The sequence below is a fragment of the Apodemus sylvaticus genome, chromosome 9, assembly GCF_947179515.1.
Source record: "Apodemus sylvaticus chromosome 9, mApoSyl1.1, whole genome shotgun sequence".
Classification (NCBI taxonomy): Eukaryota; Metazoa; Chordata; class Mammalia; order Rodentia; family Muridae; genus Apodemus; species Apodemus sylvaticus.
Window position 1 is genome coordinate 57,959,534 of NC_067480.1, and position 21,772 is coordinate 57,981,305.

A 21,772-nucleotide genomic window follows, 5' to 3' on the forward strand; every position below is an offset into this window, starting at 1 on the left:
CTCTTCATGATAAAAGTCTTGGAAAGATCAAGAATTCAGGGCCTATACCTAAACATAGTAAAAGCAATATACAGCAAACCAGTAGCCAACATCAAACTAAATGGAGAGAAACTTGAAGCAATCCCACTAAAATCAGGGACTAGACAAGGCTGCCCTCTCTCTCCATATATATTCAACATAGTACTTGATGTTTTAGCCAGAGCAATTAGAAAACAAAAGGAAGTCAAAGGGATTCAAATTAGAAAGAAGTCACAGTATCACTGTTTGCAAATATGATAGTTTACTTAAGTGACCCCAAAAATTCCACCAGAGAACTCCTAAACCTGATGAACAACTTTGGCAAAGTGGCTGGATATAAAATTAATTCAAACAAATCAATAGCCTTCCTATACTCAAAGGATAAAGAGACTCAGAAAGAAATTAGGGAAATGACACCCTTCACAGTAGTCACAAATAATATAAAATACCTTGATGTGACTCTAACCAAGCAAGTGAAACATCTGTATAACAAGAACTTCAAGTCTTTGAAGAAAGAAATTGAAGAAGATCTTAAAAGATAGAAATATCTCCCATGCTCATGGATTGGCATGGTTAATATAGTAAAAATGGCCATCTTGCCTAAAGCAATCTACAGATTCAATGCAATCCCCACCAAAATTCCAACTCAATTCTTAATAGGAAAGAGCAATTTCCAAATTTATCTGGAATAACAGAAAACCCAGGATAGCAAAAACTATTCTAACAAAACAATAAAAGAACTTCTGGTGGAATCACCATCCCTGACCTCAAGCTATATTACAAAAAAAATAGTGATAAAAACTGTATGGTATTAGTACAGTAACAGGCAGGTAGATCAGTGGAATAGAATTGAAGACCCAGAAATGAACCCTCACACCTATCTATGGTCACTTGATCTTTGACAAAGGAGCTAAAACCATCCAGTGGAAAAAAGACAGCATTTTCAACAAATGGTGCTGGGTCAACTGGCAGTAAACATGTAGAAGGATGCAAATTGATCCATTCTTATCTCCCTGTACAAAGTTCAAGTCCAAGTGGATCCAGGACTTCCACATAAAATCAGATACACTGAATTTAACAGAAGAGAGAGTCAGAAAGAAACTGGACCACATGGGCACAGGGGGAAAATTCCTGAATAGAACACCAATAGCTAATGCTCTAAGATCAAGAATTGACAAATGGGACCTCATAAAATTGCAAAGCTTCTGTAAGGCAAAGGACACTGTCAATAGGACAAAACAGCAACCAACAGATTGGGTAAAGATCTTTACCAATCCTACATCCAATAGAGGGCTAATATCCAATATATACAAAGAACTCAAGAAGGTAGACTCCACAGAATCAAATAACTCTATTAAAAATGGGGTACAGAGCTAAACAGTTCTCAACTGAGGAATACCTGGATGACTGAGAAACACCTAAAAGAATGTTCAACATCCTTAATCATCAGGGAAATGCAAATCAAAAAAACCGTGAGATTCCACCTCACACCAGTCAGAATGGCCAAGATAAAAAACTCAGGGGACAGCAAATGCTGGAGAGGATGTGGAGAAAGAGGAGCACTCCTCCATTGCTGGTGGGATTGCAAGCTGTTAAAACCACTCTAGGAATCAGTTTGGGGGTTCCTCAGAAAATTGGACATAGCACTACCAAAGGATCCAGCTATACCACTCCTGGGCATATACCCAGAAGATGCTCCAAAATGTAATTAGAACACATGCTCCACTATGTTCATAGCAGCCTTATTTATAATAGCCAGAAGCTGGAAAGAACCCAGATATCTCTCAACAGAGGAATGGATATGGAATATGTGGTACATCAGCACAATGGAGTACTACTCAGCTATTAAAAACAATGAATTCATGAAATTCTTAGTCAAATGGATGGAGCCAGAAAATATCCTGAGTGAGGTAACCCAATCACAAAAGAAAACACACAATATGCACTCGCTGATAAGTGGATATTTGCCCATAAGCTCGGAATACCCAAGATACAACTCACAGTCCACATGAAGCTCAAGAGGAAAGAAGACCAAAGTGTGGATACTTTGATCCTTATTAGAAAGTGGATCAAAACACCCATGGCTCATAGCTAACAAATAGAATGAGCATAGGGTCCCCAGTGGAGCAGCTGGAAAGAGGACCCAAGGAGCTGAAGAGGTTAGTAGCCCTGCAGGAGGAACAATAATATGTACCAACTAGTACGCCCCAGAGCTCCCAGGGACTAAACCACCAACCAAAGAGTACACATGGAGGGATCCATGGTTCCAGTTACATATGTAGCAGAAGATGACCTTTTCAGACATCAGTGAGAGACGCCATTGGTCCTGTGAAGGCTTGGTTCCCCAGAATAGGGGAATGCAAGTCAGGAAATTCTAGGGGTGGGGGGCACGATGAGCAGGGGGAGGAGAAATGGGATGGGGGTTTTCAGAAAGGGGATATCATTTGAAATGTAAGCAAAGTAAATATCTAATAAAAAAATGTGGCATATATATGCGTAATGGAGTTTTATTCCTCCATAAAGAAGAGTGAAATTATGTCATTTGCAGAAAACTGGATGGAAAGAAGATCAGTATGTTAATGAATAATCCAGATGCACAAAAGCAAATAAAGAAAAAGTGTATCTCACTACTAAGTGTGTAGAACAAGGAAAAAGAATTGGTTGTGATAGACAAGTTTATATGACAAACTACTTTATATGCCAGTATGGATGAAACACCATTGTGCAAGTAAATCACACTTTAAAATACTGTAGGAGGAAAATTCTCATATCTTCATAGAATTAGACCAGAAAGGACATTTATTACCATCTTGTTCAAACAGATAATTTTTTAAGTTGATGTTCAGAATTAGAGAAGTCTATACTGTAGCTAATCCATGGTAAAACAAACTCCAGAGAATAACAACCTCCTTTTCTCCACCTGTACATTCCTTCAAATGCAAGACTAATTCACTGCATCTGAGTAAAAAGAAAATCCATTTCTTTGTGTATTTCTTCCAATACATATTTATGATAAGCTGAAAAATAAGGAATTCCATATTTCTGTATCCTAAAAAAAAGGCAGATTTTTATATTCTTTTGGGGCTTAGACTGTGGCTCTCATGCTTACAAAATATTTGTGAGCCCCTGTATTGAATCAACAGCATTGCACATAAAAAAATAATATGTTCCTATATGCTTAATAAAATTTCCATATCAAATATGTAATTTGTAGATTTTTTTCTCATATTTTGCGAGTTAAATTTCACATTCTTGATGGTATTCTTTATAGCTTTCAAGTTTTAAGGAGTTTTGATGAAGCCCTACTTTTCAACTTTTGTTAGTATTTTTCTTTGTTGATTGTATTTGTATAGCATAACTTTTAAAGCATTGCCTAACTCAAAGCCACAGAGATTTCCACGTTCATAGTCTAATTCTTCTAAGAATGTACTACTTTAGCTTTAGTGGTTAGGGCTCCAATCCATTTTGAGTTGACTTTTGTGTGTGCCTTGCAAGTTTAACTTCATTCTTTTGTTTGGAAATGTTCTTTGTAACCTTGTTTGTAACTTATGTGAGTATTGGTTGTTTTTTATTTTAGGCCCCAGCACAGTGTTTACCAGGGCAATGGCAGTGGGGGGTTCCCCAGGTAAATATCAACCTCCAGTATCTAATTTTAAATCTTTGTTTTCACTATATTTGTATTAAAATCCCTGAAAACTAAAGTCAGAATAACTAGGTTTATAGCCTTCCTCCTTTATTATCTATGATTCCTTTAACTACTACATTTTCATCTCCTCTTATGCAATGGATGCAGTGATATTATAACCTTCTAAGTTTTCATCATTTTTGGAAAGATGAAATGAGATCATGTTTGTGAAAAACATTTTATAAAGGAAAGCTACATAAACATGAAAAATGTGGTTTTGTTATTATTGGAAATGTTGGCATTTTTCTAGCATAACTTCAGGTTATTCTTAGCTTATCTCATGCTCCTAAGTAAGAACCATTTAAGTATATGAAATTCTTGGGTTTCAATATTAAATTATTAAATTTTCTTATAATTTAATATTTTACAATATTTATATTTTATTCTATATGATTATATAGTGTATATCATTTAAATTTTTATAATATAACAATTTGATAAGATTCAAATTAAAATATTAAAAATTAAATTAAATATTAAAATATTAAAATTTACTTTAACATTTTAGAATTTGGGAATATTTACAGTTATTACTGGTAGAACACTCCTAATCTAAAATCCAAAATATTATAAAATTTCAAATTATTGTTTTCCAAAATTTTCCTAAGAAATAGTATTCCACCAAAAAATATTTAGTGGCATTTTCTTACACCTATGTGAAGTCACAAAGTTGAAAGTAGATACTTACCATCAATTTAAATATGATAGGACATTATAACAATTTGTAATGATGATATTAGTATACCTACAACTATTGTCTCTGTTTATGTATGAGGTTCTGAAGCACTATAAACATTTACTACTTACCATTAATAATATCTATAATAATAATTATATCCTCAATAATATCCATACAACTGATATGTTTGACAACTCATATATTCTAGTTTGTTTCTAAGACAGTTCTATGCTATCCCTGAAAAATAATTTTAAGAAAATATGCAACCAAGAATATTTTTCATTTTAGGGTAAGTCAATATGGCATATTTAAATAACAATGATAATTTTGTGTTTTAGTCCCCTGCTTCTTCTGCTCCATTCCTATATCTGCAACCTTCTGAGGTTATTTATCAACCAGTAGAAATTGCACAAGATGGTGGCTGTGTTCCTCCTCCACTATCTCTGATGGAAGCGTCAGTTCCAGAGGTACATGTTTATCTTTTTCATTGTTTTTCATTTGTTCCATGTCAGGAGTTGAACCCAGGGCCCTGTAGATTCTAGAAAAAAACATACTGCAAGTAAGCTGCATTCCCAGCTCTGTGGTAAAGTGACTGGTTTATAACTACTTTGTATCAACATTTAGTCCTTTTTTAATTTGTTAAAGCTCATCATTAAAACTGCTGTGTTTTCTCTGATGTATTCGTATCTACCATTTTTTATTCTGAGTGTTGGTCCATCCTAGAACTTTTCAGTAACTACTTCTGAATCAACTTCCAAGTTTTCAAAGTTTTAATGCATCACATATTTGCACCTTCTTGTTTTCTTATCAGTCTGTACTGTTGCTAATAATTCTGTCAGTTAAAAGCATATAATCTTTAAACCAATGTAAACTTTTAAAATCTTCCTATAATAATATAAATTATTAACTACAAATTACAAATACTATCTTCAATGTCTTTAAGTTATATCCTCGGTGTGTCACTAATAGCGTCATCCATGTGCAAGAACCGTGCAGATGAGACGGTATGTTGTAAATCAGCATCTTGCTGAGTGCATTGTTTTGTTCTCTGTCTAGTTCTAAAGCTTATAACATAATTTTATCCTAGACCAGTAATTTCCACAGTTAGATCTTAGTGTTTTTACTCTTCATACTTTTATTAGAATTTCTCCATTCTTTGTCTCATTTTCCAATTACTTTTTTGTTTCCTATTTTCCAGATTTAGTAAATATAATTGAGTAGAAATTGTACTATATTTATGAACTACATATTTTGTAATTGTATATATTCTAAGATAATTACCACAGTCAATGTAATTCATCTCTTCATTGGATTATTTAGTTTTTTGTTTGTAGTGAAAACATTTACAGTCTCTCAGCAATTTTCAACTTTATAACCCATTCTTATTATCCACAGTCACCATGCTGTAGAGTGACTCTCCAGAAAACATCTATCCTATCTCTAACTCTATCATTTGACCAGCATCTTCTCATATTTCTCCCCATTCATGAAAACCACTATCTTAATCTCTGCTTATGTGAGTTTGATTTTTTAGATCCCACATAGAAGCATTGTAAAGCATCTTTCTTTCTGTGCCTGGCTTTTTTGTGGTATAATGTCCTCCAGGTTTATCTATGATGTCACAGCTGACAGAATTTCCTTCTTTTTAAGATTATATGTTATTCTATCATTCATACCTTATATTATCTTCACCCATTGAACACTAAAGTTGGTTCTATATCATTACTATTGTGTAAGACAAGAATAGAGGGGTTTTGTTTCGTTTTGTTTTTCTGGTACTGAGAAAACAATCCAAGGTTTGTATACCATTGAGCAAGGACTAGAGCACTAAGCTACATTTCCCATGCCTTTGTTATTGTGAATATTGCTGTAATGCTTAAGAGTTCAGAAAGTTTTAGCAAGTTGGCTCATTTTCTTTGCCTGAGTGAATGTGTGTGTGTGTATGTATGTAGGTAGAGGGGTACATATGTATGTATATGTATATATATATATATGTGTGTGTGTGTGTGTGTGTGTGTTTTATATATGTATGTATATGCAGAAGCACAGAATGCATGAATCACATAATAGTATTTTTTAGAAACCTTCATACTGTTTTGCAGAGTAACTACCCTAATTTTTATTTACTCTATATTATCCAAGGGTTCCCTTTTGTCCATATCCTTGCTGGTATTCATTTTAGTTCCTAGTTCAATCTCAAATTCTTATCATAGGTTCTCCATATTGAGATGTAACAATCAGTATCCTAGGTTCTCCGTATTGAGATGTAACAATCAGTACTTATTCTATCCTTCACCCTGTTTCACCTCTGGCAATGTTATTCAGCTAGAAGTCTACATAGTAGACAGAAAAAATAATATAGACATTTCTCCTTGAGATTCCCCTCCCTTATTGTGCAGCATTATAAAATTAGATCTTTATTTTTACCTTGCCTGAACCTACAAGCCTCTAAGAATGTTTAGGTAGATCTTTTCATTGATATCTAGGGAAATCTTATTCTTGGTGAGTAAAAGCCTCAGAATCCTCCCTTATGGTTGTCCAAATTGTACAGCATGGGTGCACATTATAAATGATTTGTAATTTGAAATCCACAAATATGCTCTAATTTAACTGATAATGAAATTTCAGAACTTTCTCTATTGATGTTTTCTTGCTTACTGGTTTGCATGGAGGTGGGAGTAAAGGAAGAATGTTTTTACATATGATTTTTACCAAAATCTACTTGGGCTTTAATCCATATTCTTAATTCCTGATATGAGGTACTCATCACCAGTGTGTAGTCACTCTTTATTTAATCTAATAAGATTTTTGCTAGAAAATATTGCTGTGACTATGTAGCTTATAGTTTATGACATCTGTATTTTATTTTGGTGCTGTTTCCAGCAGAATGTATGCTCTTATTAATATATAATTTAATAAATAAAATGGAATGGCCTATAAGTTTCTCTCCATTGGTTCACAGCTTCGCTACTTTGCTGTGATTCTTAAGGGAATCATTTAACCTCCACAGTCTCATTCTCATAGTTACCTTACTTATAAAAGTGAAGGCATCGAGAGACCATATTACAGTATTAAAAAATTAGAAATGATTGATACGAAGGCCTTTAATATCTGTAGCATCTTTGAGAGGTAATTATGATCTTTTAACACATTCCTTCACAGATCCCCTAATTCCATCTTTCAAAACCAAGACTCTTGAAAACATAGGCTGTATTCAGTGTTTGTGATGTTTAGGATGACTTCATTCCACACCTGCTGAAGTCTGTTTCATTATCTTTCTGCCTAAGCTGCCTTTGAAGAGGACCTTAATGACAATCTAACTTCTAAATACTTTCCTTCCTTCCTTAACCCTTCAAGAACAATGTACATATTTCATGTCTGTTTAAGACCTGTGTTTGCACACACACAATACTGCCCTCTTCTGGAATTCCTTTTCTAGCTTTCATTTTTCTTTGTAAGCTGACCTTTTGTGCCCCATAATTTCATGTTTGGTTCTTCAATCTCTCACCCTACATATTCAGTCCAATGTTACTCATAACTCTAATACCAACATAATGTTTGCTGTTTTATACTGCAGTATCCTAGATAATAGTCACCAGCTACATATAGCAGTTGAACACTTGAAATAGGAAAAGAACAAATTGAGATGTCCTGTATGTAAGTGGATATTATATACATATGTGTGTATACATGTGTGTGTGAGTGTATGTGTATATATATATATATATATATATATATATATATATACACATACATACATACACATAGATATGTGTGTATGTGTAATCAGATTTTGAAGACAGGGTATCAATAATTTCGATACTTTAAATCTGTTGTTTTAAATATAAACGTGTTTCATTATCTATTCATCTGTTGATGGATAACAAGGCTGATTATATCTCCTTCCTATTATGAATAGACCAACAATAGACATGGGTATGCAAGGATTCCTGTGTAGGTTATAAAATCACTTAGATATATGTTCAGGATTGGTATAGCTGGGTCTTATAGTAATTCTTTTTTAATTTTTTTGAAAAACCTTTATACTGATTTCCATAGTGACAGTACCAGTTTACACTACCACAAACAGAATAAATGGTTCCTCTTTCTCCACATCCTTGCCAGAATTTATTATCATTTAAATATATTTTAAATAATCTGCCCTCTGTTTATTGCTCTCCAGGCTAATCCGCCCCCCCCCTTTAGAATATAATGTTCTTTCCAGATTACCAAATAACTTATGTGGGTCTCCCAAAAGAAGTGTTTTTTACTTACCTCCAATTTAATAACACTGCCCCTTGCTGTGTTCCCAGTTCTTTTAAATCAAACATCAGTGCCTCTAGGAAATTTTTCATTACCATCCTCACCAATATTCTTTTTTATTTTTATTGAATATATTCTTCATTTTACATTTCAAATGTTATACCCTTTCCCAGTTTCCCCTTCCCCAAAAACCCCCAACCATCCTCCCACCCCTGCCTCCAAGAATATGCCCCTCCACCCAACCCACTCCCACCTAGCCCCCTCAATTTTCCCACTCTGGGGCATCTATTGAGCCTTCATAGGACCAAGGACCTCTCCTCCCCCTGATGACTAACAAGGCATTCCTCTGCCACACTTCTGACTGGTACCATGTGTACCCCTTGGTTGATAGCGTAGTCCCTGGGAGCCCTGGGGTGTCTGGTTGGCTGGCATCGTCATTCTTCCCATGGGGCTACAAGCCCCTTCAGCTCCTCCAGTCCTCCCTCCAACTCCTCCATTGGGGACCCTGTGCTCAGTCCAATGTTTGGCTACTAGCATCTGCTTCTATATCTGTAAGGCTCTGGCAGGGCCCCTCCGGAGACAACCATAACAGGCTCCTTTCAGTACACACTTCTTGTCATCCATAATAGTGTCAGGGTTTGGTGACTGTTTATAGGATGAACCCCCAGGTAGGACAGTCTTTGGGTGGTCTTTCCTTCAGTCTCTGCCCCACACTTTGTCTCCATAGTTGTTCCTGTGAGTATTTTGTTCCCATTCTCAGAGGAACCAAAGCACCCCCACTTTGGTCTTCCTTCTTGAGCTTCCTGTGGTCTATGAATTGTAACTTGTTTATTTTGAGCTTTTGGGCTAATATCCACTTATCAGTGAGTGCATACCATGTGTGTTCTTTTGTGACTGGGTTACCTCACTCAGGATGACACTGTCTAGTTCCATCTATTTGCCTAAGAATTTCATGAATTCATTGTTTTTAATAGCTGAGTAGTACTCCATTGTATGTATGTGTGTGTATGTATATATACATATATATGTATATATACATATATATATATATACCACAGTTTCTGTATCCATTCTTCTGTTGAAGGACATCTGGGTTCTTTCCAGCTTCTGGCTATTATAAATAAGGCTACTATGAACATAGTGGAGCATGTGTCCTTATTACATGTTGGAGCATCTTCTGGGTATATGCCCAGGAGTGGTATAGCTGGGTCCTCGGGTAGTACTATGTCTAATTTTCTGAGGAGCCGCCAAACTGACTTCCAAAGTGGTTTTACCAGCTTGCAATCCCACCAGCGATGGAGAAGTGTTTCTCTTTCTCCATATCCTCTCCAGCATCTGCTATCCCCTGAGTTTTTCATCTTAGCCATTCTGACTCTCACCAATGTTCTTAAGTATAATTGAGTGTTCGTTTTTTCCCCATGCATCATACACATGCATCACAGGACATGTGATGATTTAGAGTAATGCTGTTTCTTGATCAGACTATAACTTCATTAAACATAGCAAATGAGGTTTTGTATGTGGTAGAAAACATATAAGTAGTTTAATAAATGAAAGTAACACTTCTTTTTTTTCTCTCCCCTCCTTTTATTTCCTCGCTGCCTCTTTTGTAACAGCCTTATTCTGACCATGGAGTTCAAGCAGCATATCACCAGGTTTATGCTTCAAGTGCCATTGCTATGCCTGCACCTATGATGCAGCCTGAGCCAATTAAAGTAAGGAGTTCATTTTGAGTTTTTTCTGTTTTTCTTCCATTATGATGTGGACACATTTTATCCCATCTATGATCAAAAGTAAAAAATTAGTGAATTTTATATGGAGGAAATAAATTCTAAATTAACAATTTCTATTAACTAATTTTGAAATATTATAAATCCCCCATGGTTAAAATGTTTTATTTTGATATAGAGATACATAAATTTAAGTTTACCATTTTAACTATTTTAAGTGTCTTTAATTATATTCACAATACTGTAAAAAATTATTACCAACCTCCCCAACCTTTTTCATCACCTCAAATACAAACTCTGTTCTCATGACACAATAAATCTTTCTTCCCTTTTGATCTCTTTCTTCAGTCCCTGGTAACCCTTAATCTACTTGTTATGTCTGATTTTTCTGTTCTAGGTATAGTACATAGGATTACCTGTGTCAATAATACATAGTATTTGTAAGGAGATGAAACAGCTAGTCATCTCCACTTTCTGCTTCTTAAGAATATATCTGTGATGGTTAAATCAGATTCTGGTCAGAGAATATTATATCACCCAAGTACATCTAATCTAATTAGATCCAGGTGTATAGTCCCTATATTTTGGTCATCTGCAGTGAAGCAGGACATTCTCTTCCCTTGTTCTGGGTTTCTTAGTGAGGCTCAGGATCATCACGTTAGAAAGATGGACTTCATCATAGTAAAGAACTGAAAATTGATTAACTGTTTTGCTGGTGATATGAATTTTTGTCTATTTTAGTTTAGTGGAGTAAGTACATGTATACTCTGTGGTATGATCCTTCGTATGTGTTGAATTCTATTCCCTCATGGCCTGCCCCATAACCATTCACTGCTGTGACTACTCACTTCATCCCTTCATTTCCTTCAATAGTTTAACTGCGGATATGAAATAAGACCCCAAGTTTGGTTTCACATTAGAATCTAAATGTTAATAAGCCTCATTATGAAGGCTTCATTTTCAGTATTGTTAGAAACGTCTTCAAAAACAGACTTCTACTAATATTGGCAGCAGCATTGATTTCTGGTATATCTGTACATGATGGATTAGATAAAGTTGGATTTTTTTCTACTTAAAGAGTATGCACATGTCTAAGTTGTTTTAGATCTCTAAGTAGGCAACATCAGAAATTGTAAATAGAAATTCATCTTACTCTTTAATTTAGTGATATAGGAATTGCACTTTTGTTGAACTTGGGGAAAAATAAAATTTTAAAGTCAAACCTGGAATGCAGGTCTATAAGAAGTTTTATACTTCTTTTTGTTTTTTAATAAAAGGTAGAGTTTCCTATGTGTTTTATATCCAAAATTTGTTGGTGGTGCCAGACATTGATCCCAGAGCCTCATACATCTTAGCAAGTACTCTATCACCAAGGTACTATAGTCAAAAATTTTAATATAGAGTGCTCTATGCATTATATAATTAATTATTCTTCAGTAATTTAGTGAATCTCATTTTAAAAAATGTGTCTGTCTCTGGGACAGGAACACCAGTACTAATTACTTCCATAGTTGTGTAGAACACCACAACACTGCTTTACTTTACAGCTTCTACTGCAGAGATTTTCCACTTTTGTTTGTACTATATTCATATTATAAACACAAATCTTTTTTATTTTTTTTATATTCTTTGTTTACATTCCAAATGATTTCCCCTTTCTGGCTCCCCCGTCCCCATAAGTCCCATAATCCCTCTTCCCTCTGCCCATTTCCCAACCAACCCCCTCCCACTTCTCTGTTCTGGTAATCCCCTACATTGCTACATCAAACCTTTCCAGAACCAGGGTCCTCTCCTTCCTTCTTCTTGGGAACTATTTGATATGTGAATTGTATCTTGGGTATTCAGAGCTTCTGAGCTAATATCCACTTATCAGTGACTACATTCCATGTAAACACAGAAATCTTAAATGCAGTGTTGCATCATTAGAAAGCTCTTTCTTGTGTGTAAAGTTTTCATTGTTTTGTTTTTTATTTTTTATTTTTGGAAACCTTTTTTCTAAGACATATTAAACCAACTTGAAAATATTAATGGGCACTTGAAATATCAGCTATTTTCTTCCTATGTTAATTTTTTCTGGTTCTAAAAACATTAGTGTCATTTTTTAGAGTTTGAATTTTTTGATTCTTTGTTTTTGTAAGTATGGGTCACTTTTACAACTGATGAGAAGACTGGTGTTCTAGTTTCATTTCTGTTGTTACAATTAAAAACCTTGAGCAAAAAAACAGTTTAGGGAAGAAATAGTTCATTTAGCACATACAATTTCAGGGGCTGGAGAGATGGCTCAATGGTTAAGAACACTGCTCTTCCAGAGGTCCTGAGTTCAATTGCCAGCAAACACATGGTAACTCACAACCATCTGTCATGGGATCCGATACCCTCTTCTGATGTGTCTGAAGACAGTTAAAGTGTACTCATATACATAAAATAAATAATTCTTTTTTTAAAACATATACAATTTCAAGTTACAGTCCATTGTTTTGAGGAAGACAAAGCAGGAACAGCTAGTTACATGACTCAGCAAAAGCAAAGAGATAATAAGTATGTCCTTCATTACTTGTTACCTTGTGATCAGTTAACTTTCTTTACTCTTGTACAATTAAAGGATAAGCCCCTAAAGTGTGTCACCCACAATGGGTTGGGTCTTATAACATCAATACACAACCAAAGCAATCTTTCACAGACATACCCACAATCCAGCCTGATGTATGTAATTCCTAAGCAATTCTAGGTAGTATCAAAGGGACACTTAAAACTAACCAGCACAATTATCAGTGGTTAGTGGGTTGATGTTATTTCTATTGCTATGATAAAATATCCTGGCAAAGGAAATTTGAAGAGAAATTGAGTTATTGGCTTACAGTTCCAGGTTATGGCCAATCATTTCAGGGAAGTCAGTTTAGGAACTCAAGCAGCTTTTCACATCACATCCACTGTTTGGAACAAATAGAGAATAAAAGCATGCTTGCATTCTATTTGCTTAGTACCCCTGACCAGGGAATAGTGCTACCCACAGTATGCTAGGTAAGTTAACAACCAAGACAGTCCCCACCCCCAACCCCCGGCTAACATGCCCAAAACCCACCTGATCTAGGCAATCCCTGATTGAGAATCCCTTCTCAGGTGATTTTGGGATATTTCAAATTGACATGTAAAATCATCACAGGTACTAAGTCATACTTGGTAGTAAAAGTTCTGGTGTACTATTGCACAGTTGGATAACTATGAATCACAGTAATTAGTTTTTTGTAAGCTAGAAGAAAACCTTTGGATGCTTTCACCATTGAAAACAACGAAAATGTGAGCTAGAGAGGTAGAATAATGGGTTAAGAGCATATACTGCTCTTGCAGAAGAACCAGTTTTGGTGACCAGTACCCATATTGGTTAACTCTGAAAAGACAGTATAATTCAAAAGTAAATTGGAATAGGATTTGAATTGCCACAAATGTTTCCTTCCATCTTGGAATAGCCACATGCCTTAAAATGCTGACTGCTTCTACAGGAATATACTACCACTATGTTCCTCAGCACTTTTTATTTCAGTACCATTATTCTTATAAATCAACTTAAAGGCTGAAGTTGACTTATATCCAGCTAGTGCTAAGCATAGAGGGAGACAAAGAAAAAAATGTTATGCTGTGCTCTTCTAAAGCAAGAGATATAAACTTGTATGTGCTCTCCATAGGTCAAGCAATGTTCCTTCAATTCTGTAGCATTTTTTTTCTTTTTTTTATTGACATATTTTTTCTTTACATTTCAAATGATTTCCCCTTTTCTGGGTCCCCACTCCCCGTGTTGCATATTTTTATTTATTTATTTATTTATTTATTTATTTAAGTACGCTGTAGCTGTCTTCAGCCGTACCAGAAGAGGGCATTAGATCCCACAGATGGTTGTGAGCCACCATGTGGTTGCTAGGGCCTATATTGAACTCAGGGCCTATAGAAAAGCAGTTAGTGCTCTTAACTACTGAGCCATCTCTCCAGCCTCTCTGTAGCATATTTTTACTCATAGAACTATATAATAGTAACCATGTAGTTAAACACTAGAAATGCATAGGTTCCATTGCATAAGACTTCCTTGTTTATGAAAATCTAAAACAGTAAAGAGAATCATAGCCTTAAGAAAACAGTATATTTAAATGGTCATCTGAAAGTAAACAGAAATGCTTGGGTTCAATAGAAAAGTATTTACATGTAACACAATAAAGGCAGCAATACATAGATGCTTCTCATCTTATGAAGTTGTTTCTATACCAAAAACATCATAAGATGAAAATGTCAGAGATGGAGTGGTGGCAGTTAAGAGCACTTGCTGCTCTTGCAGAAGACCTAAGTTTGATTCCCATTACCCCCTATAGATGGTAGTTCATAATCATTTATAGCTCTAGTCCTAGGGGATTTAATACCTTTTTCTAACCTCTATGGATACAAGAGGTTAGAAAAATACAATGCATGTGGTCCACATATATATATGCAGACAGAACACTTAAATGCATGAATAAAAATAAATTATTTTTAAAGAGAAAAAGAAAAATCACATGTAACACAAAATGTATTTAGTATGCCTCACCTATCAAATCTCAGAGCTTAGGAACTAAGTATACTACAGAGTGTCAGTTATGCCCTTATAATCATAAGACTTGGCATGGCTTACAAGAAGTTGTGCCCAATATTAAGGATATCATGATACATATTCTGAGTCCTGGAAAAATCAAATTTTTAAGCTAGAACTATGATTTTCATTTAATGGGTATTATCTTTGCTCCATCTTAAGTCAACATGTCATAAATCCAACCTGTAGCCTGGGTTCTGTCTGTATATGCCATCTCTATCAGATCCTCTACAATACCTAGGAAAATAAACTTTTAATTAAGTTCATAATATACTTGCTGCTGTTTAAACATGTGTACTTTCTCATTTTGTTGTCTTTGCTCTTCCAAACACATTGAAATTAAATCTCAGATGGACTCCAAAGAACAAATCTAAACATTACATCACTTTTTATACTTTGAAATATTAATGGTGGGCTGGAGAGATGGCTCAGTGGTTAAGAGCACTGACTGCTCTTCTAGAGGTCCTGAGTTCAATTCCCAGTAACCACATGGTAGCTCACAACTATCTGTAATGGGATCCAATGCTCTCTTCTGGTGTATCTGAAGACAGCTACAGTGTACTCATACATAAAATATATAAATAAATATTTTTTTAAAAATTAATGGTGATAGATTTTAAAAAGTCCATATATTGTCTTCAATATCTTTGTAACAAGAAGGAGTAGAATATTGATTCTTGATGGTGTCACTGCTCCAATTATATTTAATCTCTGTGTTCAAGGAAAATAGGTACTAAGGTTCTACATTGAGGGATATTTTTAAGATTTATTTTACATGTTTGAATGTTTTGTCTGAAAGTAGGTATATGTACCACCTATGTACCTGGTGCCTCAAAGATCAGAAGATGCATTAGATCCCCTGGATCAGATGGTTATGAACCACCATGTAGGTGCTGGGGATTGAATTCTTGTTTTCTTCAAGAGCAGTATGTGCTCTAAACCACTGAGCAAACTCTACAGCCTTCTACACTGAGTCTTATAGTGGTCCAAATACAAACCTCAAGAGTCTACAGATAGAAATGCATTATAGCTTACTTTGTTCCCCTTCTGATCTATCTATGTTAATCAGACTTTCATGTGACAAGTGATCAACAAAGACATGAAGGATGAAAGATTTTGGCTTAATATTGGTTTCAGGGGATTCTTTCCATAATCTTTGACTCCACTGATTCTAGACCAATAATGAAATAAGTGATGTCTATGGAGGACAGGAACTGGGAGACAAAACAAGATATATCCCACAAAGACACAGCCCCAATTACATAGTTCTTCTATCTAGACCTCACCTCCCTAAAGTTTCCAGAGCCTGCTAAAATAATGCTACTAGCTAAAAACCAAATCTCCTATACTGAGCCTATGTGGATATGTCAACAGTCTCCTAATATTCAGGGCAAGTTCTGCGGATGTTGTTCAATTGGTAGTGCTTGCCTAGCATGTGATAGGTTTTATCAGTGCAATGAATCCCACTCCTCTGATACCAATTTTCTTCTGTGTCATACTTTTTATCACTGAGGGGGAAAATATGTAATAATATAAACAACTTAAGGGAGAAAGGACACATTTTGGCCTTGGTTTCAGAATATTCAGTCTGGTTCTATTGATTATGCCAAGTCTGTTCACCTTATGGTAGATGAGAAACAGAAAAAGAGAAAGGTAGCCCTGTGACAAAATATAGCCCCAAAGATCCCTAATAGCCTACTTTTTCCAACTAGGCCCCACCTCATGAAGTTTGCAAAGCCTCCCAAAATAGTGTCACAAGCTGGAAACCAGTCCTTCATCAGTAAGCTTAAGGATAGCTCATATTCAAACTGTAACATAACATTGTATTTAAAATAGGCTGAGAATAATTTTGATAGCCTCAGTGGTCTGTTGCTAGATGGTGGCACACGTCTCTAATCCTAGCTCATGAGAAGTCAGTCCTGGAGGATCACAAGTTGTGGGCTAGCCTGGGCCACATAGCCAGCCCTTGCTAAACAAATGAACTTCTGTATTATTCTGTCTCTTTCTTTGCTTGTGGCAAATTTATCTAAGAAAGAATGTCTTTAAATATATCATCCTAATTCTCCTTTTTATTGTTGCTTGTTGCTGTTGTTCATGGTGCTAGGGACCAAAACAAAGGCCTTGAGCTTGCTAGACAGCATTTAGTCATTTAACGACAGCCTCAGCCTCTCTGTCTTCTGAATTCTAATTTAGTACTTTGGTCTTTCATTCAACACCAGTGAGGTTATTCAAACTAGATAAACAATAATATAACTGGTGATAAAAAAATTAACACCAAATATGAAAAATATAATTTACTGCATTACCTAAGTGCAGAGTTCTACAGCAAACATGCTAACAAATGTAGATTTCTGTATAAAACAATAATAATTTCATGATTAGGAAATCAAATGTTATATCAAGTATGATTGCAGCTGACTTGTAGTCACAAAACTCAAGAAACTGAGACAGGAGAATTGTAGGCTCATTAATCCAAATTTCATAATTAGACGCTGTCTCAAAAAATCCTTAGTAGTCTTAAAAAATATTTTTAAAATAATAGAATCCTCTTACTTGCAACATGTGTGGATTGTGGAAATAGTTATGTTAGGTAAAATAACCCAGGAGCAAAAGCATAAGTACTGCAAAATCTCATCTTACAGTCTAAGAGAGTTGATCCCACAGAAATTACAAGTTGAATGGTGGTACCATGGTACCATACCTAGGGAAAGTAAGAGAAGTAAGAATGTAGAAATGTTGCTTAATGGCTGCTGAGTTACAGTTAAACAGGAGCAAGAGGATGAAGATTTAACAAGAAGGAAGGAATGAGTATGCATAACAGTAATGTACTATGATTTCAAAGGCCAAAAGTAAATATTTTATGTTTTTACCCTAAAGAAATATTAACTCTTAGAGAAAATAAATATGCTTAAACTTTATTTTAAAATTATGCTTTTAAAAGATACAGATTTTTTACCTATTTTTCTATAGTAAGTCATAAAATATAAGCTTAACTTACAAAGAAAGCACACAAGAAATTATCTTAAATGTCTAAGCATATTTCTAGTTACTTCTATTCTTTGTAGTCTTGAAAAACTATTATTAATAGCTTTTTCATTCCTCAGGATTTCTAGTAAACTGTACTTTCTGGCTTTGACTTTAACCAAGGGAAATACAACTGTTTTATGATCAGTAATTATTCCCTCAACACAAAGTTGCCTTAGTTCAAGCTTCTATACCAAATGTACCATAAACTGGGCTGCTTAAGCAGTACATGTTCATTTCTCAGTTTTGGAGGCTGGGAAATCAAGGTACATTCAGATGCAGGTATCTGTCTTCTCACTGTCCCCCCTGCACAGTGGTTCTCAACCTTCCTAATGCTGTGACCCTTCAATAAAGTTCTTCATGTTGTGGTGACCCCCCCCCCAGCTATAAAATTATTTCATTGGTACTTAACTGTAATATTGCTACGGTTATGAGTCATAATAAATGTATCTGATATGTGACTCCCAAAGAAGTTGTGGAAACCAATCCCAGAGATTGAGAGCCACTGCTTACAAGAGTAAGAAGAATAGACAGAATGAAGCATGTTCCTTTTACTTGGCATTTCTCTATCTATTAATTTATTTATTCATCTATTCATTGTATATGCATACACATGTGTTGCTGCACACGTTTAGTTCCAAGAGTGAGATCATGCAGTGTTTACATTTTTGGATCTAGGTTATTTCCTTACCATAATGATTTCCAGGTTCCACATATATTGATGGTAGCAGGATTTTATTATTATAAAAATTAATACCTCCAAGAATATTTTTCAAGACAGCATCTAATTATGTAGCTCAAGTTAGTCTTAAGCCTGTAATCCTCCCACATATTATTATCTTTATCTACTTCGTAATAGCACACTAAATATTTTTGCTCCTAGCTAACCATAAATCAGTACACATTGATCAATATTTATCTACCCTTCCTTCTCCTACTGTCTTAGTTACTGTTCTGTTGCTGTGAAAGAGACACTATGGCCAAGGTATCTTATAGAGAAGACATTTCATAGGAGGACTTGCTTAGAGTTTTAAAGGGTTGGTCCATGATTATCATCAAGGGGAGCAAGCAGGCAGGCAGAAAGGCAGGTTGGAATAATAATACCTGAGAGCTTACATCCTGATCCACAGACATCAGGTAGAAAGAGCAAGATGGATCAGGGCCAGGTGTGGGCTTTGAAACCTTAAAATCCATGCCCACAGTGACACACCTACTAAAATAAGGCCACGCCTTCTAATCCTTCTCAAACAATTCCATTAACTGGAAACCAAATATTCAAATATATGAGCCTACAGGGACCATTCTCATTCAAAACACCCATTCTCCCAAATCTGGTAACCACTATTCTACTTGTAACTTTCATGGGATGTGACCTATACAACATGGTTGGGTGACCTTTGGACTAACCCACTTTCCTCTTCAAAAATAATATGAAATATAGTGTGAATCCTTTGAGTAGTTTCTATTTCTTTCTAATATGTCTTTAATTTAACCTAGATTTTTTGATCAAACACCTATGGGATATTCTAATATTGGATTTACCATAAGTTCTTACTAGCCAAAATAGCTATCTGAGGTGGAGTTAAAAAGGTAATTAGAGTTAGTTACTAATTGGATGCAACTTCCAGCAATCATAATGAGTAAATTGGGCAAGTTTCTCTCATTCTCTCATTTGTACTTCCTAGATTTTATATAGATACATTAAAATCATATATGTATATATGATATAAAATGAAAATAAAACTGTTTAAACAGATAAGACTAACATTAGGGTGGAGGAGTGAGAATAGAAAAGAAGTGGGGTCTATAAGTGGGAATATGTTCAACATAAAATATATACATGTATAAAAACTTAAAAAATTCTTGTTAATTACTATAAAGTTATGTACTGGTTGACATGATAGTCTATAATTTTTAAGTTCCTTTAGAGGGAAATGTATCATATAACACATCTATTTTTTATATCAAAATTATGTTTCCATTCTTGGATTAAGTATTTTTTTCTGCAATCTGAGTCTATCATTCTTCTTAATTGAACATTCCTTTCTCATTTTTTTCACTTACTATCCCTAAAAACCCAGACTACTTGGATGGGCACCCTACTTTTCATAGCATAAGATTCAATTTATCAACCATAATCCCTTACAGATTATTTTTCTAGACTTTTCTTTAAATTACATCTTCCTCCACTATGAGGATGAGAGTAAGCAGTGGAATTTTATACCATATTAAATACTCTGTTAGCATTGTAATTTTACCAGCTTTGGAAAAGCATATGGATGAAAGATAGGGATTATTTTTCATTCCAAATGAATTAGTGTTTCTTAGTATGATCTAGTCAAAACACAATGGATGCTCCCATCCATAAGACACCATTTATTCTCAGCACCAGTAAATGTCTTAAACCTCAGATAGTACCTAATGCTATATATACACACAAGCATTAATCTGATTACACAGCTAATATATATCTCAATCGTTTGGAGACTATGCAGTATGGATATGATGAACAGTTATAATAGTTCTCATCTAGAACATGTTGGATTGAGACAATATAAGCAGTTTAAAACAGATAAATTGTTTATTTCTGGACTTTTCCCATATTAATGGTTTGGAGGCCACTATAAGCTACATGTAATAGAAACTTTGGAAAGGGAAGCTTCAGATAAGGTAAAAACTTCAGTATGCATCTGCATTGGTTACTTGTCTCATTGCTACAAAAAATAATCAAAACATTAAGAAAGAAGGGATTTATTTTGGTTCACAATTCATCATGGCAGAGATTTCATGGTGAGAGGGGCCTTGTGAGCTTGAATCAGCTAGGCTTGCTGCATTCGCAGTCAGGATGGAGAGAGATGCATGCTAGTGCTCAGCTTGCTTTCTCTGCTTTATTCAGTCTACAACTTCTACCTCTAGAATGGTGCCTCCCAAACTGAGGGTGAGTCTTTCTATCTCCTGTCAATCTAATCTAGATTATCATAGACATATCCTAACAGCCGGCCCCATCTTAGAGGCTTGTCTTCTTGATGGTACTAAATCCTGTGAAATTGACAATATAAGCATAACAAATCTATCACTTGTCATCTTTGACAGCTGTCCTGGTTGGGTGTATTTTGTCAACTTGACACAAACAAGTGTTGTCTGAGAAAAACCACAATGGAGAGAAACTGTCCCACCTTGTAGAACATTTTCTTAATTAGTGATTGATGTGGAGGGTCTAGCCCATTTTATGTGGTCCTTTGAATTACATTAGAAAGTGGTTTTGTGAGGTGCCTTGTGTTAGCTTAAAAAAAAGTGGTCTTCGGTTATATTTTTTTAAAAATCAAGATAAGCAAGCCATGAGGAGCAACCCAGTAAAAAGTGTTCCTCTATGTCTCTGCATCAATTCCTGCCTACAAGTTCTTGCCTTAATGTAATGTGACCTGTGAGTTATAAGCTGAAATAAACCCTTTCTACCCCAAGTTGCTTTTGGTCATTGTGTTTTATCATATAAATACAAACTAAGACAATAGCTAAGCACAGACTTTTAAGCCATAATCTTCTACTCATCCACATTGACTAATGGCCATCTCATAATACAAAATGTATTGTCTCCAACTTTGTCTTTAACAGTTCCAAAACATGGGGAAATCATTTGAAATGTAAATAAAAAATATATCAATAAAGAAAAAAAACAGTTCTAAAACTGTTTAAAAGTTTAAGTTCAGAGTCTCTTCTGAGACTCAGGAAATCTCTTTAATATCCTGTACAATCAAATAATA

The 21,772-nt window shown here is 35.0% G+C and overlaps 1 protein-coding gene across 1 annotated transcript in view; it reads left to right on the forward strand.

Moving 5' to 3' along the window:
* The window catches only part of Boll (boule homolog, RNA binding protein), a 119,671-nt gene that overhangs the window by 66,377 nt on the left and 31,522 nt on the right, over window positions 1-21,772 (forward strand). Inside the window, exons 8-10 of the mRNA XM_052193483.1 lie at window positions 3,596-3,643; window positions 4,721-4,849; window positions 10,262-10,360. Of these exons, the coding sequence (XP_052049443.1) occupies window positions 3,596-3,643; window positions 4,721-4,849; window positions 10,262-10,360 (276 nt within the window). The remainder of the gene's footprint in view (window positions 1-3,595; window positions 3,644-4,720; window positions 4,850-10,261; window positions 10,361-21,772) is intronic.